Source organism: Symphalangus syndactylus, chromosome 21 (genome assembly GCF_028878055.3).
Source record: "Symphalangus syndactylus isolate Jambi chromosome 21, NHGRI_mSymSyn1-v2.1_pri, whole genome shotgun sequence".
NCBI classification, from domain to species: Eukaryota; Metazoa; Chordata; class Mammalia; order Primates; family Hylobatidae; genus Symphalangus; species Symphalangus syndactylus.
Genome location: NC_072443.2, coordinates 55,731,047 through 55,758,077, shown reverse-complemented (window position 1 = coordinate 55,758,077; position 27,031 = coordinate 55,731,047). Strand labels below are relative to the sequence as shown.

Below are 27,031 nucleotides of genomic sequence, written 5' to 3'. Positions count from 1 at the left end.
GGTTCACGAAGGGGCCCCAGCCTGGTGGCTCCCTGCCTCAGGGCAGTGGACCATCCCTCTCTCCCAGGATGGCTCGGTAGCACCTGAGAGCGCATGCGGATAGCCTGGGATTTGAGAAAAACCATGAACCCAGACAGATCACAGCTTGCAGAGCTCAGGGTCTCTTGCTGTCCTCTGAGAGCAGTGACCCCCCAGAATCTTCCTGCTGGTCCAGGTACTGTGAAAGCTCAGGCCCCACACCCACCCTCTGCCTTCCATCCTGGCAGCTGGATTGCACAGCAGTACTGCCCAAATGATGCCCTTGCCTGGGCTGGTGCCAACATTCAGACCACATGGAAGGAAAAGTGTTCTGTTTATTAGTCTGATTTGGTCTCCTGTGCGTCTCTCAGAATGCTGCTCTGTCCTTGTGGGCTCAGGGGTCACAGTGGTGGTCACACCGGGGCCTGCTTCTGCTGCCCACCTGGCAGTGGCCTCAGTCAGTCTTCCTGAACCCTGGAAGGCAAAGGCCACAGGATGGCATGGGATTCTGAAGGCAGCCAGGCTTCATCCCCACCATCACCTCAGATGCCCAAGTACCCCTCACAGCTGGCATGATGTAGTCACACCAGAAGCCATGGGTCTCAATGACCCATAGTCATAATAGCTAGTTTTCTTTTCCTTCATTACATGGATTAAAGGAGACAGATATTTCCCCAGCACAGCCACACAGCCACTTGGCCTCTCCATTCTGAGGCATAAGATGGTCACAGAGCTGTCAGTCAGGAAAGACGATGTGCTTTCGCCCAGCCCAGCCACTGAAGCTGTGTGACTGTGGGCGAGTCACTCCACCTCTCTGAGCCTCATTTTTCTATTGGTCAAGTGTAACATTGCTAAAGCCTACCTCCCCAGTTGCTATTAGGCAAGTACAGCCGTGGAGAAGATAGCGTTTGGGGAATTGTAAAGTTCTACAAGAGAATGAAGACTAACCAGACCATTTTTCTACTGTTTCACACTTCAGGCCTTTGCATCCATTCCTCACTTGATCTTCAGAACACCCTTGTGCAGCAGAAAAGTATTACACCTATTTTCCAGTTGAGGAAACTGAGGCTACACGGCTCATCCAGGGTCACAGAGTTAGTAAACTGGCAGAGGAAGGACTCGAACCTGGGTCCTCTGCCTCCAGGCTGTGTTCTTTCCTGTATGCTAAGCCTCTTTTTTTTTTTTGAGACAGAGTCTTTCTCTGCCCCCCAGGCTGGAGTGCAGTGGCGTGACCTCGGCTTACCGCAACTTTCACCTCCTGGGTTCACGCCATCCTCCTGCCTCAGCTTACTGAGTAGCTGGGACTACAGGTGCCCACCAACACGCCCAGCTAATTTTTTGTATTTTTAGTAGAAACGGGGTTTCACCGTGTTAGCCAGGATGGTCTCAATCTCCTGACCTCGTGATCCGCCCGCCTCGGCCTCCCAAAGTGCTGGGATTACAGGCTTGAGCCACCGCACCCGGCCTGCTAAGCCTCTTTCTAAATGAAGATCCTGCTAGGGACAAAAAGAGTGAACACAGGAAGACTTTAAAAGTTACCTGTCCGCCTAAACTTCTGGAAGAGGGGGATGAAGCCTTGGAGGACGCTGTGGATGCGGTACACTGCTCAGAAGCAAAGAAAAAAGTGAGTTAAGTTTGTGCCCCCACAAGGGATACCTGGCCACCATTGGACAAGGGCCTAACTCATGCAAACAAAGCTCTGATGGTGGAACTTCAGGCAGCAGGTTAAGCTTAGAGAATGGTACTAGAGTTATTATTACTAAAAACAACAACTCTGAACAGCAGGAATAGTGGCAGGAAACTCACTCGCCAAATTCAGTTCCCAAATCCATTAACTAACTTGTCTTCAGTATCTGGCTAGTTCTATTTTGTTTGCCACTTTCATTTATTTATTTTATAGACAGAGTCTTGCTATGTTGCCTAGGCTGAACGAATTCCTGGGCTCAAGCCATCCTCTTGCTCCAATCTCCTGAGTAACTGGAATTACAGGCGTGTGCCCTGGGCCTGGCCTGTTTGCCACTTTAAACTGTTGCTGTTGCGTTGTATGGAGCTGCCCATTTTTCCCACAGGGTTTTGCCAGTGACCTTACATTGACCTTGAAAGTGGTCAGGAAGAAAATATGAGCATAAGGAAAATTTTTTAAAAAGTGTAGATTGTGACTCTCTGGTCCATACTTGAATGAGTATGAAAATGAATATTTCTACCCACCACCCCTCCAAGAGACTGTGTGTGTGTGCATGCTGGGGAGGGGCTTACCTAGTCCGAAGTAGATGCCAATGGTTTCCAGGGAGGCGAAGGTGAGCAGGCCGACCCCAAGAGACATGAACCAGTCTGGAAGGACAGTGAGGGAGGGAATGGTCAGCCTCTAGGTCTTGATGCCCCTGCCCCCTGCACCACCCCCCATGCCATCCCCCTTGCCCATTCTCCAGGGTGCCTCCCCTCACCTGCGTAATAGTGATAACACACCAGCAAGGCCCCGATGGCAAAGCACAGGAGGACGAAATGGAAAAACTCATCTGTGAAGGCAGGGGTAGGCAATCACTATCTGCTGCTTTCTCTCTCTTTTTTTGGGCAGAGGAGACAAGGTCTTGCTCTGTCACCCAGGGTGGAGTGCAGTTGTGCAATCACAGCTCATTGCAACCTTGAAGTCCTGGGCTTAAGCAATTCTCCTGCTTCAGCCTCACAAGTAGCGAGGCCTACAGGTGCATGCCATCACATCCAACAAATTTTTAAATTTTTAGTAGAGACAAGGTCTCGCTATGTTGCCCAGGCTGGTCTCGAACTCTTGGCTTCAAGCAATCCTCTCATCTCGGCCTCCCAAAGTATTGGGATTACAGCTGTGAGCCACCATGCCTGGCCTCTTTTTTTTTTTTTAAATTACAAAAAATCTCTGTGTCGAGCACCATGGTCTTTCCTCTTGCCCTCTCCTTCCTCCTAGAAGTCTCAATGGATTCCAGGCCTGGAGCAGGGAGGTTGCTCCCATTTTCACTGTTCCTTTCCGAGTCTGGTCTAATCTAACCTTACAACTCTCTCAGCTCGGCTGACCTCCAGCTCCCTATCCTGGCCGCAAGGCCTGGTAGGCATTTACCATCCTATGGCTGTGCATAGCAGAAAGAGCAGAGGACCAGGGCTCAAGCTCAGGCCACGCCACTCACAAGCTGTAACGCCACTCCCCAACCTTGAACCTCAGTTTTCATATCTGCAAAATGGGAACCATTGTCCCACCCTGTTGAGGTGATTCTGAGCTGAGTAATGTGTAAACTGCAGGGCACACGACAGAGGTGGGCTATGATTATTGCTGTGCTAGGCCACCAGCTGCATTTCACCCCTAGAAATCTAGCCAGACAGGAAAAAGCAGCTCTGCTACACCAAGTTCCTTACCATCTTTCTTTATATTCAGTCTTCTTAACTGAGAGGCCTCCACTTCTCCTTAAGAACAAGAGAGAGATGAGTATTTAACTTTGATGCAGGACGGCAGGTGGGATTTTCTCTTCCCTGCCTCATTGAGAATTAATATCCTGGGTACTTCTTTCTGGGTCAGAGGGCACTCACTGCAGGACCAGTCAAACTGTGAAGATGGGGGTGCTGTCCTTGGAACCCCCACTGACTTCCTCCTCCTTCCTTAGGCCCGAGTCTGCCTTCCGTTCCGTTTCCCCTGCACTGGAGATCCCCCTTCTGAATCATAGTGACACTGGCTGGTGACAGCATCCCTGCTGGGACTAACCCACCCTCTCAGGCTGTCTGAGGTCCCAACCCATCGTCTGGAATCCAGACCCTCTCTAGCTCTCCTATTTGGGCTTGTGTATTTACCACTTGCTGGGTCAGAGCCTCTCCTTCGGAGTCCTGGAAACGAGAAACTCAATATTAGTGCCCAACCCAACTTGGGGTGCTTAACAGGTGCCTCCACCCCGGGGAAGGCTATAGGTGACCTAAAAAAATGTCCCCATGGAATTCTGCAGCCCCCAAAGGATCCTTCTCTCTATTGATGGCTGGTTGGTTGTAATCTCCTTGGGTCTTGTTCGGACAGCTTTCCAAGCTCCCCAGGCTCCCTGCTTCATGCCACAGCTGGCCCAGCCTGCTTGATGAGCCTAGGCTCAGTGGACCTGGGGCTCCTTTTTCTCAGAGCCAGGTACCCCAACAGGTGCTCGCCGTCTTGGGGGAGAGGTGATGCCTAGACCTGGCTCAATACCAGCACCAACGACCACTCTCCTCTAACTGGACACTCACCTGATTCCCCAGAGGGTACCACCTCTCCAGGAGCATCTGCACAGAAAGGAAATCAGTGATCATATACCCATGATCCTCTGGGGAGGGAGAAGTCATGCTTCAGGGAAGGTGGATCCTGCTCAGAGACTTTCCACTTAATCTGGAGCCGGCTGGAGGGTTCCTGATCCAACTAAAGGGGCAGCCACCACCCACCAGCCACAGAAAGCTGCTGTAGAAATGCCTGCCCACTCTTACAGGTCTGTCAACTTCCCCAGAGAAGCCAGGTTTTCAGGTAAACTTCCTGATTACAAAAAAGTTTGGGCCGCACGTGGTGGCTCACGCCTGTAATCCCAGCACTTTGGGAGGTCAAGGTGGGTGGATCACGAGGTCAAGAGATTGAGATCATTCTGGCTAACATGGTGAAACCCCGTCTCCACTAAAAATACAAAAATTAGCTGGGCATGGTAGCACGCGCCTGTAGTCCCAGCTACTCGGGAGGCTGAGACAGGATAATTGCTCAAACCCAGGAGACAGAGGTTGCAGTGAGCCAAGATCACACCACTGCACTCTGGCCTGGCGACAGAGCGATACTCCATCTCAAAAAAAAAAAAAAGTTTGTCAACTCTTGTATTCCATGAATCAAAATGCCATTGCTTGTGAGACATGACATTATTTTATGTACTACTATGTAAGAAAAGCCCTTGACAGTTACAATTGTAAGTTGCCAGTGATTTTTTTTTTTTTTTTTTGAGACAGAGTCTTGCTCTGTCGCCCAGGCTGGAGGGCAGTGGTGCAGTCTTGGCTCACTGCAAGCTCCGCCTCCCGGGTTCATGCCATTCTCCTGCCTCAGCCTCCCGAGTAGCTGGGACGACAGGTGCCTGCCACCACGCCTGGCTAATTTTTTGTATTTTTAGTAGAGATGGGGTTTCACCATGTTAGCCAGGATGGTCTGGATCTCCTGACCTCGTGATCTACCCGTCTCAACCTCCCAAAGTGCTGGGATTACAGGCATGAGCCACCACACCTGGCTGCCAGTGATTTTTTTTAATAGAGATAGGGTTTTGTTATGTTGCCCAGGCTGGTCTTGAACTCCTGGGCTCAAGCAATCCTCCCACCTTGGCCTCCCAAAGTGCTGGGATTATAGTCACAAACTCCCATGCCTAACTTTGCCAGTGATTTTTAAGATGCATCCTGATTTCAGAAATATTCAAATGTGAAAAAAATGTGGTGTAGAATTGATGAAATATATTCACATTCATAATTTTATTTTCAAAATTTATTTATTTGGAGACAGGTTCTCTCTCTGTCATCCAGGTTGCAGGGCAATGGCGCAATCATGACTCACTGCAGTCTCAAACTCTTGGGCTCAAGCAATCTTCCTGCCTCAGCCTCCCAAGTAGCTGGAATTACAGGTGTGAGCCACCATGTCTGGCTCTCACAATCATAATTTTATATATATATAATATATAATTTATATAAATTTATATATAATATATATTATATAACTTATATAAATTATATATATTATATATTTATAATATTTATTTATTTATTTATTTATTTTGAGACAGAGTCTCACTCTGCCACCCAGGCTGGAGTGCAGTGGCATGATCTCAGCTCACTGCAACCTCTGCCTCCTGGGTTCAAGCAATTCTCCTGCTTCAGGCTCCTGAGTAGCTGGGATTATGGGTGCCACCACACCTGGCTAATTTTTGTATTTTTAGTAGAGACGGGGTTTTGCCATGTTGGCCAGGCTGGTCTTGAACTCCCAACCTCAAGTGATGCACCTGCCTCAGCCTCCCAAAGTGCTGGGATTACAGGCGTGAGCCACAGCGCCTGGCCACAGAATCATAATTTTAAAAAAGTATTCTGGGCCGGGTGCGGTGGCTCACGCCTCTAATCCCAGCACTTTGGGAGGCCGAGGCGGGTGGATCACGAGTTCAGGAGATCGAGACCATCCTGGCTAACACAGTGAAACCCCATCTCTACTAAAAATACAAAAATACAAAAAAAAAAAAAAAAAAAAAAAAAGCATTCTGCGTGGGCTGGGCGTGATGCTTCACACTTGTAATCTCAGCACTTTGGAAGGCCGAGGTGGGTAGATCACTTGAGTCCAGGAGTTCAAGACCAGCCTGGGGCATACGGTAAAACCCTGTCTCTACCAAAAATACAAAAATTAGCTGGGCATGGTGGCACATGCATGTAGTCCCAGCTTCTCAGGAGGCTAAGGTAGGAGAATCGCTTGTGCCCGGGAGGTGGAGGTTGCCGTGAGCCAAGATGGTACCACTGCACTCGAGCCTGAACAACAGAGTGAGACAGCATCCCAAAAAAAAACAAAAAATAAAAAACCTCCCCCTCCCCTGCCCCCCAAAAAACCATTCTGTGAGCCTGATAAAAAGCATCTGCCCACATGGGCCACCCATTTGCACATGGCTGCTCCAGGCTATCCAGATGCAGGTGATGACACCTGCTGCCTTTTACCCATAGAACTCTGGACTAGACAGGCAACTCCAAGCTCATGCCATCTTGCTGGCTTCTAGACTACCAGGCTCTGAGCATGTGGGAGCCAAGCTGGCTTGTACACCTCGATCCTTGGCTCCCACCCTGATTGTTGAGCCACTTGTCTGGGCTGCTGAGGGTGAGTTGAGCCCTATAGACCTGAGCTGCCACCTCTGCATTATTCCAGTCCTGGGCGTCCTTCTCACACCATTCACCATGTGGTTCTTGGTGCCTGTTCTAGTTCCCTGGTGACCTTGCTCCTAGCCTGTCATCTTCTTCCCCTCAAGGGCAGACAGGCACTTGTATGATCTTCCTACCATCAGGCCCCTACTTCTGTAGTTTCCTGTCCCACAGGGCAGCCCCAGGACACAAACACCACAAGGGGCACTTAGCATGTGACAACAGGCACTCAGCACACTGAACACCATATGCAAAGTGACCAGAGGGGCCAATACGGAGAGTGCAGAGAGCATACCAACGACAACATGAAATGAGAACTCGAGCAATGTAATTTACCAAGCACCTCCGATGTCTGGGGGAAAGAAGTAATTCATGAATAAGTGACTGTATCTACGTTTTCTACAGTGAATATGAATTACTTAATGAGAAAAATATTTTAAAATACACGTAAACATAAAGGTTTATCTTATTTTATACCCAGTGAAACCTTTCTTAAATTACTTGAGTAATTAAACGCATTTTTCTTTTTTTTTTTTTTGAGACGGAGTCTCGCTCTGTCGCCCAGGCTGGAGTGCAGTGGCACAATCTCGGCTCACTGCAAGCTCCGCCTCCTGGGTTCACGCCATTCTCCTGCCTCAGCCTCTCCGAGTAGCTGGGACTACAGGCGCCCGCCACCATGCCCGGCTAATTTTTTTGTATTTTTAGTAGAGACGGGGTTTCACCGTGGTCTCGATCTCCTGACCTCGTGATCCGCCCGCCTCGGCCTCCCAAAGTGCTGGGATTACAAGCGTGAGCCACCGCGCCCGGCCTAAATGCATTTTTCTAAACCAGATTATACTTGTTTTTGTAACCAAAAAAAAAGAAAGAAAGAAAGAAAGAAAGAAGGACCAGCTGCAGTGACTCACGCCTGTAATTCTAGCACTTTGGGAGGCCAAGGCGGGAGGATCACTCGGGCTCAGTAGTTCGAGACCAGCCTGGGCAACATGGCAAAACTCTGTCTCTACTAAAAAATACAAAAAATTAGCTGGGTGTGGTGGCACACACCTGTAAGTCCCAGCTACCTGGGAGACTGAGGTGGGAGTATCACCTGAGCCCAGGAGGTTGAGGCTGTAGTGAGTCATGATCACACCACTGCACTGCAGCCTGGACAACAGAGTGAAACCCTGTCGCAAAAAAACCCAAAAAACAAAAACCCACAATACAGATGACCCAGAGGCAGCCACTGGTTGTATTTGTTACATAACAAATGAAATCTTTTCTTTAGCATATACATAAGTGTTTTCCACTGCTTTACTTATTGCCAGGCATTAGGAGATTATGTAGATTTCTGAAATGTTGGATTAAACACAGATATTAAGGCTTTCTTATCTAGTAGAGTGCATTTGTCATATTATTTGGCAAAAGAGTTCATTCTACAAGTTCTTTTTTTTCCTCTTTTTTTGTTTCTCATTCTACAAGTTCTATTTCACCCTAGTACTACCAACCAAAGCGTCATATTATTCATGCCTCCTCACTGTAGTAATCAGGGTATTGGAAATAATTATTCTGTAAAATGGGTATGGTGGAGATCAGATCCTTCATTTTCCTTGTGTGCTGAAACAGCCCAGTATTCCAAGAGAGGGGGTACCAATCATGTCCCATTCTGCTGGTTTAGGAGCTGAGGCCCAGAAAAGTGGTTGACTCTTCATGGTCACCCCATAAGTCAAGGTTATAGCTCAGAAGAAAATGCAGGATTGGCTGGGTATGGTGGCTCACGCCTGTAATCCCAGCACTTCGGGAGGCCAAGGCGGGCGGATCACGAGGTCAGGAGATCGAGACCATCCTGGCCAACATAGTGAAACCCCGTCTCTACTAAAAATACAAAAAATTAGCTGGGTGTGGTGGTGGGCGCCTGTGGTCCCACCTACTCGGGAGGCTGAGGCAGGAGAATCACTTGAATTGGGGAGTTGGAAGTTGCAGTGAGCCGAGATTACACCACTGCACTCCAGCCTGGGCGACAGAGTGAGACTCTGTCTCAAAACAAACAAACAAACAAAACAAACAAATAAAAACCCCAGAAAATGCAGGATTTCCTCAAGACAATCTCATGCCCACCTCCCCACCTGCCAATGTTATAACCACCCAACTGGCCACATCTCCTGTATTTGGCTGGGACTTTTCAGCTCATGAATCACCCTCATGACCTTGTTTCTGCCCAACAAGGCCCCCTTTTCCTTCATCTAATTGTTTTCTCCAAAGCCACTGGGCAACTGATTACCTCCATAGAGTTGAAGCTCATCCTTCAAAACGTCAGGCTCCCCATGCCCAGGACCTGGATGGAGACAAACCCCTTAGTCAGCACTCCCCAAACACAGTGATCCAGGCCACTTCCATCTCCCATGGCTTTGAAGCTTAAGAAGTACCACAGTCCTTGTGCTGGAGGTGAGATGGGGGGTGGTCTTCAGGAGGCAAGGCAGCACAAGTGCCTTCCCTTTGCCCTCTCTGATGCCCCCAGAACTTCCAGAGGTGACCACACTCAGAAAGCACTCAAGACCCGAGAGGACCTGGACCTTGCTCAAGGTTAATAGTGGGTATATATTGGGCACCAGCATGCACCAACACTGTACTAAGTGATTTATATTTAATACTTCATTTGCTCCTCATGGACATCCTATGAGGAAGGTATTAGTACCTACCCACCCATTATACAGATAAGGACACTGAGGCCCAAACAGTTAAATTATTTTCCCAAAGTCATATAGCCAGCAACTGGCAACTCTACCAGGTCTGTTGCCAAAGCCTGCTTTATATCCAGAAATAGAACCCAGGGCTCAGCTCTAGCCTCATGGGCAGCATTTATTAAACACCTTCTGTGTGGCAGGTTCTGTACTAGGCAATAATTCAGCCCTTTTCCCAGTGCTCTTTCCTTCCTATGAAATTTGTTATTTCTTTTGCAAAAATTATTTCTTGGTTGTAAAAGTAAAACATGCTCGGCCAGGCACGGTGGCTCACCCCTGTAATCCCAGCACCTTGGGAGGCCAAGGTGGGTAGATCACTTGAGTCCAGGAGTTTGAGACCAGCCTGGGCAACATGGTAAAACCCTGTCTCTACTAAAAATACCAAGTTAGCCAGGCATGGTGGTGCATGCCTGTAATCCTAGCTACTCAGGAGGCTGAGGCAGGAGAATCACTTGAACCCAGGAGGTGGAGGTTGTGGTGAGCTGAGATCACGCCATTGCACTCCAGCCTGGGCAACAAGAGCGAAACCCTATCTCCAAAAATTAAATAAATAAAATAAAAAATAAAACATGCTCATTGTAAATTATTTATAGTATAGGACAGTTCAAAAAAGGGAAAATAAAAATCACTTATAATTCCACCATCCTGAGATAACCACTATTAACATTTTGGTATTTTTCCTTCTAGTCTTGATTATAACCATATATGTCTGATTTTTTATAAAGTATATACGAGATCAAATTAATTCTATGATTTGGCATCTTTCTTTTTCAGTTCAGTGATAGATGAAGAGCAGAGCTGTCATCAGGGCAGAGTGTAGTAGCATCCTTTATCTATTCTGCTGCTGTCAGGCTATTTCCTATTTTATCCTGCCATAAACAGTGCTGTGAAGAACATCACACAGGCAGGTTCAGTCCCACTGAGAAACTCAACAGTGAGTGAGTGAGCAAAAGAAAAATGGTAAGGCCTATTTCCTACTGGGTGAGCCGTTCCCGTGGGGGTATCCAGCCCCCATGCTCAGTCGACGTTTTCCGGTTGCTCTGGGGTGCTGGTCCTCATCATTGCTCTCTGCGGGGAACAAACACAAGCTGTAGGAGAAGCTCAGCCCGGACCCAGCTGGGAATGCATTCATTCTGGTGGCCATTCTCAGAATTTGGTTTACGAGAAGAGTGTGTGGTTTGGTGGGAGGAACTCTGATTTGGGGACTGGAGGTAGGAGACCTGCCACTCATTTTAGGTGTGACTTCGCACAAATCCCTTAATATTTCTGTTGATTTCGTGTCTACATAATATTTCTGCTTCTGCCTTGCCTACTTCATAAGACTTCCATGAAGATAAGACAAGGTCCCATGAGGCATCATAGTACTGAGATGGCTTCCATCCCACCAAGTGCAGGGGCTGTGTCATCTCTGTTTCCCCACCCATCATGCTGGCTCTGGATGTTTGCTGTGTCTCCCACCCCCCTGAAATATCCTTCCTGTTTGTCTGTGTTATTGAGAAGCTTAAGCTGATGTCACACCTCCTGTAGAAAGCCTTTGCCAACTGCCCCAGTTCACACTGGTCTCGCGTTTCCCTGCTGGGGTTTCTATAGCACCAGTTGTCTGTGCTTGACTCAGTGGACACGAGGGCCAGAGGTCTCGTGATGTGCCTCTCTCCAACCATTTCATCTCCTGAAGGACATGACCTGGGTTCTCCACCCTGCAGGGGTGCCCAGCTAGGAACAGGAGCTTGATCAAGACTTGAAAATGGTTGTCAATTGTGCTCTTTGGCCAGTCAGCATTCCAAGAATTCAGGTCTAGGAGTTTCTGGCTCCAGGTCCAGAAGACTCCTTTATCCCAAGACAAGACCGTGGGGACCTCCTGGTCAGTCATGGGTCAATTTAAAAAATTGCAGGAAACCAAATTAATTGTGCTTAAACATCAGTGCATCTGTGATCTCAACTGGATAAGGAGGAAATGGGATTGGGAAGCTCAACAAAATAACAACACTGGTGTTTATCTCAGGAGAGAGGATTTTGGGTGACTTCTATTTTCTTCTTTTCTATATTTTACAAATATTCATCTGTGCAAAAAATGACTTTTTATTGCTAAAAAGATAATGCATGCTGCAAAATAAAGAAATATAGAAAATACAGTAAAAATTATTCCAATTTTTTTTTTGAGACGGAGTTTTGCTCTTGTTGCCCAGGCTGGAGTGCGATGGCGTGATCTCGGCTCACTGCAACTTCCACCTCCCAGGTACAAGCGATTCTCCTGTCTCAGCCTACCAAGTAGCTCAGATTACAGGCATGCACCACCACACCTGGCTAATTTTTTTTTTTTTTTTTTTTCTAGAGACGAGGTTTCACCATGTTAGTCAGGCTGGTCGTGAATTCCTGACCTCAGGTGATCTACCCACCCTGGACTCCCAAAGTTCTGGAATTACAGGTGTGTATCACCGCACCTGGCAATTACTCCAAATTTTATCAGCTAGAGACAACTGCCATCAATGTGTGAATGAACATTGTTTTAGCTTTCTCTGTGATATATTCGTAATACAATTTTTTTGGAGACAGGGTCTCTGTCACCAAGGCTTAAGTGCAGTGGTACAATCAGGGCTCACTGTAGCCTTGACCTCCCAGGCTCAAGTGATCTTCACGCCCCAGCCTCCCGAGTAGCTGGGATTACAGGTATGTGCCACCACGCCCAGCTAATTTTTTGTATTTCAGTAGAGATGGGATTTCACTATGTTGCCCATGCTGGTCTCGAACTCCTGGACTCAAGTGATCCACTCACCTTGGCCTCCCAAAGTGCTGGAATTACAGGCATGAGCCACCGTGCCCAGCCTAATACAATTTTTTAAATAAAAGGTATTATGGAATATATGCTGTTTAAAATGAAGACTATTTTTGTGTATGCTCTTTGATTTAGTTATTTAAAAAGTTACCCAAACTGCAGAACTGTGAGTTAAATACACCTCTTTTCTTTTTCTTTTGAAACGGAGTCTCACTCTGTCACCCAGGCTGGAGTGCAGTGGCGCAATCTCGGCTCACTGCAAACTCTGCCTCCCCGGCTTAAGTGATTCTCCTGCCTCAGTCTCCCTAGTAGCTGGGATTACAGATGCCCACCACCACACCTGGCTAATTTTTGTATTTTTAGTAGAGACGGGGTTTCACCATGTTGGCCAGGCTGGTCCTGAACTCCTGACCTCAGGTGATCTGCCCGCCTTGGTCTCCCAAAGTGCTGGAATTGCAGGAGTGAGCCACTGTGCCCAGCCTCTTTTCTTTATAAATTAAAAAAAAAAAAATTGACCACAGAAGAAAGATTCACTGTTCATTGCTAGTGTCCCTCGTACCCATCACAAAGACTGGCACATATTTGGTGCTCAGTAAATATTTGTTAAATAAATGTAAGGAATACACTAATATGTTTTGGGTGGTTATCTCTGGGTAATGGGGCAAAGAGTGATTTGTTTTCTCATATTTCTGTTTCCCTATATGCTCTATATTTTCTACAGTGTACCTGTGTGTAATCTTTTACAGTTGAAAACAAAACTTCATCTAAAAATAACTGGATTAAAACAGGTATGTAGGAGAGAGATGGTGGATGTGACTATGAGTGAGGGTCCTGCATATGAGGATGGCAGGGCTGCAGTGAGCCACCCAGGCTTGGGGCCTCTAGGGTAACGGGTCCCTGTCCGGGCCTGAAAAACAGGCAGTCATATTCTGGCAGCAGGTCAGTCATAGTAGGATCAGGGACCAGGATCCTGAATGTCAGCCTGTCTTTATGCTTCTAGGACTCTGGCTTTCTCCTGCTGCTTTCTCTTAGCACTCCACTTGGCTAATTTCAGCCAGTCCCATGTGTGAGGTGCCTTGGTGCCAGGGATTATGGCACATGGGGGACATTTTCAGAGGAGCAGCACTCCTTGAGGGACAACCAGAACCAGAGGACAGAACATTCTTTCCTGCCCAGGGAGGAGAAACAAATGGACAGGCAACAAACAGCCCCCTCCCTGCACCTGGAAGCTCTTCTTCCAGAGCCAAACCCCAACGTGGTGGGCTTGTGTGTTTTCTCGTTTTTTGTTTTTAAATGGGGAGATGGCTTCCTTTTCAGTGCCATGAGGAGACTGGCTACAAACAAACCCACTGGGCCCACCGACCACTCTCCCTCCCCTGCTGAAATGATCATTGATTTTGTGGCTTTGGGCCTTGGTCTCAGCATTTGCAACATGAGGACATAAGACCAGAGCTTTTTTTTTTTTTTTTTTTTTTTTCCTTCCAGCCCAGAGACCTTTCGTTAAATAAAGTCTTAAGCTCAAGCCCACGGCATAAAGGAGATCATAGTGCAGGAGCTCTGACTGAGGAGGGTTAGCCTCCCGGATCCCACAAAGACCTCCGGGGAATCCCAAGTTGGTTACTGAGCTCTCTTAGAGCAGGTCAGTTGGCCTCTCTGTGCCTCAGTTTTCTCACTTGTAAACTGGGAATAATAATAGTACCTTCCTTTATGGGTTGCTGTGAGAATTGAGTTATTACCTGCAAGTGTTTACAACAGCTCCCGGCACAGAGTAAGCATTCAATAAATATTGCTGGTGCTACTACTATAAATTCAGCCTTACATTTTGAATTAAAAGAATACAAATGAAAGAACATTCTGCTGTTTCTTGGAGAATAATGTGGTTATTTGTAATCAGGATGTTATTGGAGGTCAGGTGCAGTGGCTCACCCCTATAATCCCAGCACTTTGGGAGGCCGAGGCGGGCAGATCACCTGAGATCAGGAGTTCAAGACCAGCCTGGCCAACATAAAGAAACCCTGTCTCTACTAAAAATACAAAAATTTGGCCAGGCATGATGGCGGATGTCTGTAATCCCAGCTGCTCGGGAGGCTGAGGCAGGAGAATCGCTTGAGCCCAGGAGGCAGAGGTTGCAGTGAGCTGAGATCACGCCACTGCACTCTAGCCTGGGCAACAAAGCAAGATTCTGTCTCAAAAAAAAAAAAAAAAAAAAAAAAAGATGCTATTGGAGATGTCATTCCTCTAAACCCACTAAACTACTTGCAAGGAATCAATACTTAGGAATGATTTGTACAAAAATTCAAAAGGCAAAAGCTTTTGCACAAGGATGCTCATGAGCATGATAAACCTGGGAGGGGAAGATCATAACACAATTACTTTTAGAGCTTTTAATATGTGCTACGTGCTAAGACTTTACCTGTATAACGAATTTAATCCTCACAAGAATCCCATGAGGTATTCTGTATTGCTATTGAGAGGTGACAGCGTGCTGGCAGTCCTCACAGCCCTCGCTCGCTCTCGGCACCTCCTCTGCCTGGGCTCCCACTTTGGTGGCACTTGAGGCGCCCTTCAGCCCACCGCTGCACTGTGGGAGCCCCTTTCTGGGCTGGCCAAGGCGGGAGCCGGCTCCCTCAGCTTGCAGGGAGGTGTGGAGGGAGAGGTGTGAGTGGAACCGGGGCTGCACACGGCGCTTGTGGGCCGGCTGGAGTTCCGGATGGGCATGGGCTTGGCGGGCCCCCCCACTCGGAGCAGCCGGCCGGCCCTGCCGGCCCTGGGCAATGAGGGGCTTAGCACCCAGGCCAGCAGCTGCGGAGGGTGTACTGGGTCCCCCAACAGTGCTGACTCACCGGCACTGTGCTCGATCTGTCACCGGACTTTAGCTGCTTTCCCGCGGGGCAGGGCTCGGGACCTGCAGCCCGCCATGCCTGAGCCTCCCACCCCCTCCATGGGCTCCTGTGCAGCCTGAGCCTCCCCGATGAGCGCCACCCCCTGCTCCACAGCGCCCAGTCCCATCAACCACCCAAGGGCTGAGGAGTGCGAGCGTGCAGCATGGGACTGGCAGGCAGCTCCACCTGCAGCCCCAGTGCAGGATCCACTGGGTGAAGCCAGCTGGGCACCTGAGTCTGGTGGAGATGTGGAGAGCCTTTATGTCTAGCTCAGGGATTGTAAATACACCAATCAGCACTCTGTCTAGCTCAGGGTCTGTGAATGCACTAATCGACACTCTGTTTCTAGCTACTCTGGTGGGGCCTTGGAGAACCTTTATGTCTAGCTCAAGGATTGTAAATACACCAATCGGCACTCTGTATCTAGCTCAAGGTTTGCAGAAACACCAATCAGCACCCTGTGTCTAGCTCAGGGTTTGTGAATGCACCAATCGACACTCTGTGTCTAGCTGCTCTGGTGGGGCCTTGGAGAACCTTTGTGTCCATACTCTGTATCTAACTGATCTGATGGGGACGTGGAAGACTTTTATATCTAGCTCAGGGATGGTAAACGCACCAATCTATATCTAGCTCAGGGATGGTAAACGCACCAATCAGCGCCCTGTCAAAACAGACCACTCTGCTCTACCAATCAGCAGGATGTGGGTGGGGCCAGATAAGAGAATAAAAGCAGGCTGCCCAAGCCAGCAGTGGCAACCCACTCAGGTCCCCTTCCACACTGTGGAAGCTTTGTTCTTTTGCTCTTTGCAATAAATCTTGCTACTGCTCACTCTTTGGGTCCACACTGCTTTTATGAGCTGTGACACTCACCGCAAAGGTCTGCAGCTTCGCTCCTGAAGCCAGCAAGACCACGAGCCCACCGAGAGGAACAAACAACTCCAGACGTGCCGCCTTAAGAGCTGTAACACTCACCGCGAAGGTCTGCAGCTTCACTCCTGAGCCAGCGAGACCACAAACCCACCAGAAGGAACAAACTCCGAACACATCTGAACATCAGAAGGAACAAACTCTGGACACGCCGCCTTTAGAACTGTAACACTCACTGCGAGGGTCCGCGGCTTCATTCTTGAAGTCAGTGAGACCAAGAACCCACTAATTCTGGACACACTATCATCCCCATCTTCTAGATGAGGGCACTTGAGGCAGCCACGGGTTAAGCAGTTTACCCAAGGACATGTAGCTACTTAGTGGTAAAGACAGGATTTGAACCTGTAACACACGCTTTGACTATCGCACTGGGGTGCCCCTAATAAACCTAAATGTTACTTTACATGAGATGCAGCCACTTGAGGGGCTGTTTGGTAAACATTAAAAATAGCTACAGATATATTACAGAACAACATGGCTAAAAGCTTAGGATAAGCTGTGGAAAATTTTAAATGGAGGACAAAATTGCCAATACGACCAATTATAACTGTGTACGTAGAAGCACGTGTAGACAGATCAGCTCTAGAAAAGAATGTGGAGAAACAGTATTGGAGTTTCAAGTACTTCAATGACTTCAAGTATGGGGGATTGTTTCCCCATGTAAATCTTTTTCTTGAATAATATACATATATTTAAATCTCTGCTATACCTGAGGAGGAGGAGGAGGATGAAGAAGATGAGGAGGATGAGGAGGAGGAGGAGGAAGACGACTTGTTTCTCTCATATTGTTCTTGGGAAAAGAGTCCAGCCTTCCCATTTTGCTTGTGGAAATCTGTCTCTCCATCTGCAAGGCACACAGAGGCCAGGGGATGAGCGTTTCCCACCCTTCCCACCCCAGGGACCACCCAGTCCTCTCCAGGGTTCTACTTGGACTTGGGGAGCCAGGAAGGACTGGATTATCTTCCCAAATATCTAGGGCCAATGCAACATGCAGGAGACCAAGGCTCTCAGAGATGCCAGGGGCTCAAAGAAGGCTCAGTACAGAAATTTATCTGAATATGGACTCAGAACAGGGGTTTCTTTTTTTTTTTTTTTTTTTTGAGACGGAGTCTTGCTCTTTCGCCCAGGCTGGACTGCAGTGATGCTATCTCGGCTCACTGCAAGCTGTGCCTCCCGGGTTGACGCCATTCTCCTGCCTCAGCCTCCCGAGAAGCTGGGACTACAGGCGCCCACCACCACGCCCGGCTAATTTTTTGTATTTTTAGTAGAGACGGGGTTTCACCATGTTAGCCAGGATGGTCTCGATCTCCTGACCTTGTGATCTGCCCACCTCGGCCTCTCAAAGTGCTGGGATTACAGGCATGAGCCACCGCACCTGGCCAGAAAAGGGGTTTCTAAGCCCCCTGCCTTGCCCAGAGACAGCTAGACTCTGTAGAGTAGTTGCTAATTTAGGATCCTCTGTAAATTACAGCCAAGATGAGGTGTGATCAAGCCCTAAACCTTCCCATTCCCCATTCTGGGGTCACATAGGACCCTCTCCACCTTCTAGGGGTGCTCCCTAGTGCCAACACAAGCCCCCAGAGAATTGTTGAGATTTGGCAAGCAGCTGAGGGTCCCCATAGCTAGGCAGCACAGGAGGATAGATTGGACCATGCAAATGTGTGTGTGCATGTGTGTAAAACCACTGCTTCCCCATTTCAGCTGTGATTTGAGGCCCTGTGCAATGTGAGCTGAGGAGGGTCTTCTTCTGTCCCTTCTACTTTTGGACTCCACCTCCCACGCGGTTTTGCCCAGAGGGTCAGAGAAGGCAAACGTACAGTCTACATCTTTTGTTTCTCTGTGGACTTGACTGTTGTCTTGAGGCTGGGAGGAGGTTGCTGAAGTCTCCATGGCTTTTCCTGGAGGAATAACAATAATCAGTAGTTAATATCGCCTTAGTTAATATCTTAATATACAAAGAGCTTGGCAAATAAATAAGAAAAAGACAAACACTCAACATTCAAAGGAATAAGAAAAATAATTAACAAAAAAATGGTAGTTCTGTTGGCAAGCAAGAAGGCCGGGGTAGTGGAGGGAGGAGGGTTAAGGGAGTGGGGAATCGGGGTGGTGGGTATTGTTTAGACAACTAGCAGGGGGCTTCATGAAGGAAATCAGTTTTTATCTGTGCCTGAAAAGTCAGGCACAATCTTTTTTTCTTTCTTTTTTTTTTGTGTGTAGAAACAGGGTGTCTCTATGTTGCCCAGGCTGGTCTTGAACTCCTGGGCTCAAGCAATTCTCCTACCTTGGCCTCCCAAAGTGCTGGGATTCAAGTGTGAGCCACCATGTCCAGCCTAGGTACAATTTTGATAGGAATGCAGATTTGAAGTTGGTGAACCAACTCCAATCCCACAAACATGGCCAACATCCAGGAATGATTGAGCAAAAAGGCAAGGGAGGCCGGGCGCGGTGGCTCACGCTTGTAATCCCAGCACTTTGGGAGGCCGAGGCGGGTGGATCACGAGGTCAGGAGATCGAGACCGCGGTGAAACCCCGTCTCTACTAAAAAATACAAAAAATTAGCCGGGCGCGGTGGCGGGCGCCTGTAGTCCCAGCTACTCGGAGGCTGAGGCAGGAGAATGGCGTGAACCCGGGAGGCGGAGCTTGCAGTGAGCCGAGATTGCGCCACTGCACTCCAGCCCGGGCGACAGAGCGAGACTCTGTCTCAAAAAAAAAAAAAAAAAAAAAAAAAAAGGCAAGGGAGTCCTGGGCCCCGGCCGGCCTCACACACAGAGCCACCTGCCACCTCTTGACAGCTACGTGCACAGGAAAGAAGTTTCTTTTAATGGAGCCCCTGTGCTATGAGTCTCTGTTATAGCAGCTGAGCCAGGAAGTGCAGGCTTCCTTCTGATTCCTTGCCCTATTTCTTCTTCTCTCAGCTCTGAGGCTGAGACCTCAAATCTGAGAGGAGGTAGATTTACTAGTCTCTGACTCATTTATTTTTTACTTTCTTATTTGAGACAGAGGTCTTGCTATATCACCCAGTCTAGTCTTGAACTCCTGGGCTCAAGCAATCCTCCCACTGCAGCCTCCTGAGTAGCTGGGACTACAGGCACGTGCCACTGTGGCCAGCCTCTGACTCATTTAAACCATGTTTCTCAGCCTCAACACAACTGACATTTGGGACTGGGTAACACATTGTGAGATGTTTAGCAGCCTCCTCCTAGATGCCAGTAGCACTTTCCTGTTAAGCTATGACAATAAAAATGTCTCCAGACATTGCCAAATGACCCTTGTTGTGGGGCAAACATCACCCCCCATTTGAGAATGGTCTAGAGAATCTACCACAAGACCTTGTCAGGAAGCCTCCTCCCCTGTGTCTTAGAGCCAGATTGCCTGGGTTGGAATCCTGTCTCTGCCTCTTCTAGCGATGGAAGCATGGGCAAGTTACTTAATCCCTCACTGCGCCCTGGGTTTCTCATCTGTAAAACAGAGACAGTAATAGTGCTTACCTCACAGTGTGTGAAAATGGCAGGACAGTCCTTAGCAGGGCCGTTGTGAATGTGGGTTTCCTCCTCTACAGGCCTCCTCTTACCCTTGGACATTCAGTGTCCAGTACCATCCCTGCTCATCCCCCATCTCATAGGCCCCAGACTCCATTACCCGTTTTTTTTGTTTGTTTGTGTTTTGAGATGGAGTCTCACTTCTGTCGCCCAGGCTGGAGTGCAGTGGCACAATCTCAGCTCACTGCAACCTCTGCCTCCTGGATTCAAGTGATTCTTCTGCCTCAGCCTCCAGAGTAGTTGGGATTACAGGCGCCACACCCACACTCGGCTAAGGCTAATTTTTGTATGTTTAGTAGAGATGGGGTTTCACCATATTGGCCAGGCTGGTCTTGAACTCCTGACCTTGTGATCCACCCGCCTTGACCTCCCAAAGTGCTGGGATTACAGGCGTGAGCCACCGCGCCCGGCCTACCCTTTTCTAGAATAAAACTTCCCATTTCTCAGAGCAGAATTCAGCTAGGCATTAGGAAGTCACTAGCCATTAAAATGCATCGAATCGAGATGGAATGACTGACAGCAGAAGCCTCTAGGGCATATTTCTATTTTGAACAGGGTTCTCTGCATGCAACAGGTGACTAGCACATATTCATTGGCTGAGATCATTTCTAATGAAGGCATTTCAGCTAGAGTGGAGGAAGAGTTGTAGAGCCACATGGGGGAAAGAGAGCTGTTGGCTGATGTCAGATAGACCGAAGTTTACAAAGTGATAAGCTCTTTTTCCAGTCTCATCTCCATCCTGCTCTGTGTCCTGGTCACACACAGCACTTTTGGCTTAGTCCATTCTTTCCTAATGTCAAAATTGCATCCGACCTTCCAAGCACAGGTCGAAACCCACTTCCCTCATGAAGTACTCTTTCGATTGCCTAAACAATACCCACCAACTCTATTCCCTACTCCCCTAACCTTACTCCCTCCACTATCCCTAGCTTTTTTTTCTTTGACAAGGTCTCTCTCTATCACCCAGGCTAAAGTGCAGTGGTGCAATCACAGCTCATTGCAGCCTTGAACTCCTGGACTCAAGTGATCCTCCTGCCTCAACCTTCTGAATAGGTAGGACTACAAGCATGTACCACCATCCAGGGTTTGTCTCCTTCACTAGATCATGAATGCAGCCTAAGTAGGGACTAAGGCTGATTCATTTGTGTCACCCATACCCTGTACAGAGCCGGGAACAAAGGAAAAATGATGACAACAAGCAGCTATAAGTGCCTACTATCTGCCAGGCAAGGTTCTAACAGTTAACTCGTGTTAACTAATCTATTCCTCACCACAAACCTATGAAGGCTCACCAGGGCTGTGCCCATTTTATAGGTCAGAATATTGGGGCACAGAGAGGATAAGAAACTTGCCCAGGACAGGCCGGGCGCGGTGGTTCACGCCTGTAATCCCAGGACTTTGGGAGGCCGAGGTGGGCGGATCACGAGGTTAGGAGATGGAGATCATCCTGGCCAACATGGTGAAACACAGTCTCTACTAAAAATACAAAAATTAGCTGGGCATGGTGGTTGCAGGCCTGTAATCCCAGCTACTCAGGAGGCTGAGGCAGGAGAATCACTTGAACCCAGGAGGCAGAGGTTGCAGTGAACCAAGATCGCGCGACTGCACTCCAGCCTGGGCAACAGGGCGAGACTCTGTCTCAAAAAAAAAAAAAAAAGAAAAGAAAAGAAAAAAAGAAAAAAAAGAAAGGAAAAGAAAAGAAAAGGAAAGAAAAGAAAGAAACTTGTCCAGGACCACATAGTAAGTGGTTAAGCAAGGGTAGTTGATTGCTAAGCCCATGTTGGGAGACTAAAGGAGTGATGCTGGCTCCTCTTGTCAGGACCCTGACATTGGCACCAGGAAAGAGGACACACTAACAGTCATCAGAGTGTTATGCAAATATGCTGACTTGGCTTACATTTAGCTACTGATGGAGCCTTGAGTAATTGCTACCATAGCCAAGGGAACTTCCTTGGGGAGGAATGGAACCATCACAGAGGGAAGACCCCACGTGGCTCTGTTTCTCCTTTTAATGTCCCTGTCTATTCCTCCTCCACCCATTTTTCTTTTTTGCCTTTTTCCTTTCTTTCTTTTCTTTTTTTTTTTTTTTTTTTTTTTGAGACAGGGTCTCACTCTATCATCCAGGCTGGAGTGCAGTGGCACGATCACGGCTCTGCAGCTTCAACCTCCTGGATTCCAGTGATCTTCCCACCTCAACCTCCCGAGTAGCTGGGACTATAGGCATTTGCCACCACACCCGGCTAATTTTTGTTTTTATATTTTTGTAGAGATAGGGTCTCACTATGTTGCCCAGGCTGCTCTTGAACTCCTGGGCCAAGTGATCCTCCTGCCTTGGTCTCCCGAAGTGCGGAGATTACAGGCATGAGCCACCACACCCGGCCTCCATACAGGTCTTATTTAACATAGGGGGAGACTGAGGCTCAGGTAGAGGAAGAGACTTGTTCAAGGTCTCCCAGCTTATAGATGGACTCAAATCTGACCCCTACCCCAACAGAGAAGCTTCATGCCTCAGCTGCCCCCTGGTTAGAGGCCTCTAGTGCCACCTCAGGTGGCCCCCACATCCAAGGCTGATCCTACAAGGAAATGGAATGCCTGACTTTCTGGCACTTTTCTCCAAAAAGCCCAGCCCTGCTGAGTCATGGGTGGTGCCAGGGCCTGTGTACCCATGGGTCCTGCTCAACTGGATTTCCCCTTCAGGTGAGCCCAGATTTCCTGAGCTCCTGCTGTCACAGGGCCTGGGCCCAGGGCAGGAGGGCTGACAGAGCACACTGAGCCATCACAGCCTCACAGCACTCTCCTCTCCCAGCTCTCTTGACTCTCATACAACCAGGAGAGAGGCAGGCTGGAGATTATTGTCGTATTTTACAGAAGAGGAAACCAAGGCCCTGAAATGGAGAGGAACTTGCACAGGTCATGCAGCCACACAGGGGCAAGGCTGGCTCTTTCATCACATCAGGTCAAGAGATCGAGACCATCCTGGCTAACACAGTGAAACCCTGTCTCTACTAAAAATACAAAAAATTAGCTGGGCGTGGTGGTGGACATCTGTAGTCCCAGCTACTAGGGAGACTGAGGAAGGAGAATGGCGTGAACCCAGGAGGCGGAGCTGGCAGTAAGCCGAGACCGCGCCACTGCACTCCAGCCTGGGTGACACAGCAAGATTCCATCTAAAACAACAACAACAACAACAACAACAACAAAACAAAATAATGGCTGTACAGAAAGAGGATGGTTGGGCTCTGTGTGGAGGCTGTTTATACAGAAAGATCTAAGATTTTAAAAAGATAATCTGGAAGAAAAGAAAATAGTGCAAGCATCTAGGTTGTTGTCTAGCATGTCTAGCACATAGTAGGTGCACAACCAATGTTTGTTAAAGTGGCAATATAAGCCAACAAGGTGATATAGCTACAGAGCAAAGCTAGCATATCCTTAGGTGATATTAACAGAAGCACAGAGTCTATGGTGAAGAAGGTGGCCCACATCCCACCATCCCCAATCCTCCATCCTGGGTTTACTCCTGGGTCCTGCATAGAATAAGTTCTGGACAGACAAAGAGAATCCAGAGGATGTAGCGGGTACAGAGACTACACCCAAGAGAAGTGGCTTGGGGAGCAGGACACTCGACCTAGGGATGAGCTCCACATGGATGGGCCTAGTCACTGTCCCCAAGTCTCTGCAGAACTACTGCAGGACTCCAGGACATGGGGAGCAGGTAGGGCTGTGAGCTCAGAAGGAAAGGTCAGTACCTTGAGGAAGTCACCAGGGAAGTTGCCAACTTCAATATATAAAACAATTTTCTTCTTTTTTCTTTTCTTTTCTTTCTTTCGTTCGTTCTTTTCTTTTTCTTTCTTTCTCTTCCTTCCTCTCTCTCCTTCCCCCTCCCTCCCTTTCTTTCTTCCTTCCTTTCCTTCCTTCCCTCCTTCCTTCCTTTCTTTTCTCTTTTTCTGTCTTTCTTCCTTCCTTTTCTTTTTTTCTTTTTTTTCTTTCTTTCCTCTCTCTTCCCTCCCTTCTTTCTTTCCTTCCATCCTTTTTTTCTTCCCTTCCTTCTTTTTCTTTCTTTCTTTTTCTTTCTTTCTTTCTTCTTTTCTAGAGACAGGGTCTCACTTTGTCACCCAGGCTCAAGTGCAGTGGAGCAATCATGGCTCACTGCAGCCTTGAACTGTTGACCTTGAGCAATTCTCCTGCCTCGGCCTCCCAAAGTGTTGGGATTGGCCTTCCAAAGTGTTGTGCTGAGCCACTGCACCTGGCCTCAATATATAAAATAATATCCTAAAAATGACAACAGCTTTGGGGTTGTCCTGAGCATGCTGCCATGTGAGGTGGCAAGTTGAGGAGTGGCAAGGGTTGGCTTAGATGTTCTTAGCTCAGAACCTATTAGTGTCTCAAGCAATTCTCTCCAAAGTACAGGAGGAAAATATTAATTTATCGATTTCTATGTAATTTTTAACTAAAAATAGTTAATAGTATATAGTTTAGCCCTGATGTGCACCCTTGGCTCATATGTCAGACACCACATGTCATGTCCACTAAGTGGGGCTCCCAGAGGCCAGTGGGGAGCCCCACAAGGCAGACAGGTTGACTGTGGCCACGTCTTCCTTTTCTCTACATCCAGACTATTGCCATATATTGTGGTGTGCAGGAGCCCAGTTGGGTTAATTTGAGGCTCAAATGAAACAGCTTTCACTGAATCAGCCCCCTTCTTGTTGACAAGTGACTTCGAAGAGTCTCTGCAAAGAAACCGCGGACGGAGATAACCCTAATCATGAAAGTACAAACAAGCAACAGGAAAAGTGCGGGACAGACTTGTCCTTGCTCTTAGTTTAGCTGCATTACCACGTTGGAAAGAGCAATGGAAAGGAGTCTCACACACGAAGCCATTGTTTCCTGTGTATTTGAGTTCCTGAAATAATGAGAAACAAACACAAACTCAAAATACAATAACGAGAAACAAATACAAACTCAAACTCAAATACAATCGTATTTTGAGTTCCTGAAATAATAATGAGAAACGATTTGAAAGGTGGATTTCCACCCACTATCATTGGTGATTGAAATTCATTCTGAGCGTACACTGGCCCTGAGACATCAGCTAATGGCCACCATGCTTGTATATACGTGTACAAATCTATGCATATGTATATGCTGGGGGTGCCCAGAGCATTCTTCTTGAGAAGATTGTGCAACCAAAAAGTTAGATGAGTGCTGCTCTAGATCTTCAGACCTAGCTAGACACTAGGGGATGCTAGTCCTGGTTTGGGGTTTTTGGGTCTAATCAGATAATTTGTTCCAGATTTAGGGACAAGGAAAACTAGAGGGGGAGTTTGCCTTCCATAAAACTTTTTTGAGGCTCCACTGACACATTTGAAGATTAATAGGAAGAAACCTAAAACTCATAAAAGTCTTTCCCTGGCTCTCATCGTCCTAACTTGGTGTAGTGTTGAGTCAAACACCAAAGCACCAAGGTGGGTGCCCAGCTAGATAGAGCCAGGTGGGTCCCTTCTTCCACAGCCTGGAATCTCAGTCTCTGTTTCTTTCTTTCCCATCTTTCTCTCTGTGTTTCTACCCGCCTCCCTCTCTCTGTGTCTCTTTCTCTCTCACACACACACACTCTCCCTCTCTCACAACACACACCACACACATACACACTCTCTGTCTCACACACACACACACAACTGACAATAAGAAACAGAAAGCTGGCATCCAGCACAAGAGCTTGTCAGTTCTCTTGAACATCAGACAGACCTAGATCTTCAGTTCCCGCCTCTACCCCTCACTGACTCTGAGACCTGGAGCATGTCACATCCATTCTCAGAGCTTCAGAATCCTTAGTTGGAAAAATGGGCATGCCTAAAACTCAACATACAGCGACAAATAATCCAGTTTAAAAATGGACAGAGGATTCGAATAGACATTTCTCGAAAGAAGACACAGAAATAGTCAATAGCACATAGAAAGATGCTTCACATCTCTGGGTGCGGTGGCTCATGCCTGTAATCTCAGCAATTTGGGAGGCCGAGGCGGGCGGATCACCTGTGGTCGGGAGTTCGAGACCAGCCTGACCAACATGGAGAAACCCCATCTCTTCTAAAAATACAAAATTAGCTGGGCATGGTGGCAGGTGCCTGTAATCCCAGCTACCTGGGAGGCTGAGGCAGGAGAATCGCTTGAACCCTGGAGGCAGAGGTTGTGGTGAGCTGAGATCGCACCATTGCACTCCAGCCTGGGCAACAAGAGTGAAACTCCGTCTCAAAAAAAAAAAAAAAAAAGATGCTCCACATCATTAGTCATTAGGGAAGTGCAAATCAAAACCACCATGAGATACCCCTTTACACCCACTAGGGTGGCTTATGATGAGACATACAGACACTAACAAGTATTGGTGAGGGTGCAAAGAAACTGGAGCCCTCATACGTTGCTGGTCAGATTGTAAAATGGAGGTCACTTTGGAAAACAGTTTGGCAGCTCCTCAAAAGGTTAAAAAAGATTTACTACATGACCCAGCAATTCCAATCCCTAGTATATTCGCAAGAGAATTGACAACCTATATCCGAACAAAGACTTGTAATGAATGTTTATAGCAGCATTACACATAACAGCCAAAAACGGAAACAACCCAAATGTCCATCCCATGGTAAATGGAGACACAAAGTTTGAGATCATCATACAACGCAACCTCATCCAATCAGTGGGAGGAAGGAAGGATGGACACCCACTGCAATGCAGATGAGCCTTGACGACACTGGGCTAGTGAAAGAAGCCACTCAGAAAGGACCACACACTGTATGATTCCATTCAGATGAAATTTCCAGAATACACAAATCCATAGAGACGGAAAGCAGGCTTGTTGTTGCCAGAGGGAAGGGGAAGTGGGGAGTGACTGCTAAAGGATACAGGGTTCACCTTGGAGATGATAAAAAAAAAAAATTAGATAGTGGCACTGGCTGCACAACTCTGTGAATGCACAAAAACACTGAATTGTACACTTAATTTTTATCTATCTATCTATCTATCATTTACTTTGAAATAGAGTCTCCCCCTCACCCAGGCTGGAGTGCGGTAGTGCAATCTTGGCTCACTGCAACCTCTGCCTCCTGGGTTCAAGTGATTCTCATGCCTCAGCCTCCCGAGTAGCTGGAATTACAGGTGCGCACCACCATGCCTGGCTAATTTTTGTATTTTTAGTAGAGATGGGGTTTTGCCATGTTGGCCAGGCTGGTCTTGAACTCCTGACCTCAAAGTGATCCGCCCGCCTCAGCTTCCCAAAGTACTGGGATTACATAGGTGAGCCAT

The 27,031-nt window shown here is 47.8% G+C and overlaps 1 protein-coding gene across 4 annotated transcripts in view; it reads right to left on the bottom strand.

Annotated features, from left to right (window-relative positions):
* Positions 1-335: 335 nt before the first annotated feature.
* Positions 336-27,031, bottom strand: part of TMEM40 (transmembrane protein 40) — a 29,620-nt gene continuing 2,924 nt past the window's right edge. For 2 of the 4 annotated variants that reach the window (XM_063630346.1, XM_063630347.1), the window contains 10 exons: positions 18,020-18,100; positions 16,912-17,046; positions 9,161-9,214; positions 4,246-4,281; positions 3,829-3,861; positions 3,400-3,447; positions 2,463-2,534; positions 2,275-2,349; positions 1,558-1,620; positions 336-492 (listed from right to left, as the gene is read on the bottom strand). In XM_063630346.1, the coding sequence (XP_063486416.1) occupies positions 473-492; positions 1,558-1,620; positions 2,275-2,349; positions 2,463-2,534; positions 3,400-3,447; positions 3,829-3,861; positions 4,246-4,281; positions 9,161-9,214; positions 16,912-17,046; positions 18,020-18,092 (609 nt within the window). In that variant the 5' untranslated portion in view covers positions 18,093-18,100 and the 3' untranslated portion in view covers positions 336-472. Of the gene's footprint in view, positions 493-1,557; positions 1,621-2,274; positions 2,350-2,462; positions 2,535-3,399; positions 3,448-3,828; positions 3,862-4,245; positions 4,282-9,160; positions 9,215-10,598; positions 10,689-16,911; positions 17,047-18,019; positions 18,101-19,531; positions 19,661-27,031 lie in introns of all 4 variants that reach the window. The other 2 variants (XM_063630345.1, XM_055259432.2) reach the window with 2 other exon arrangements.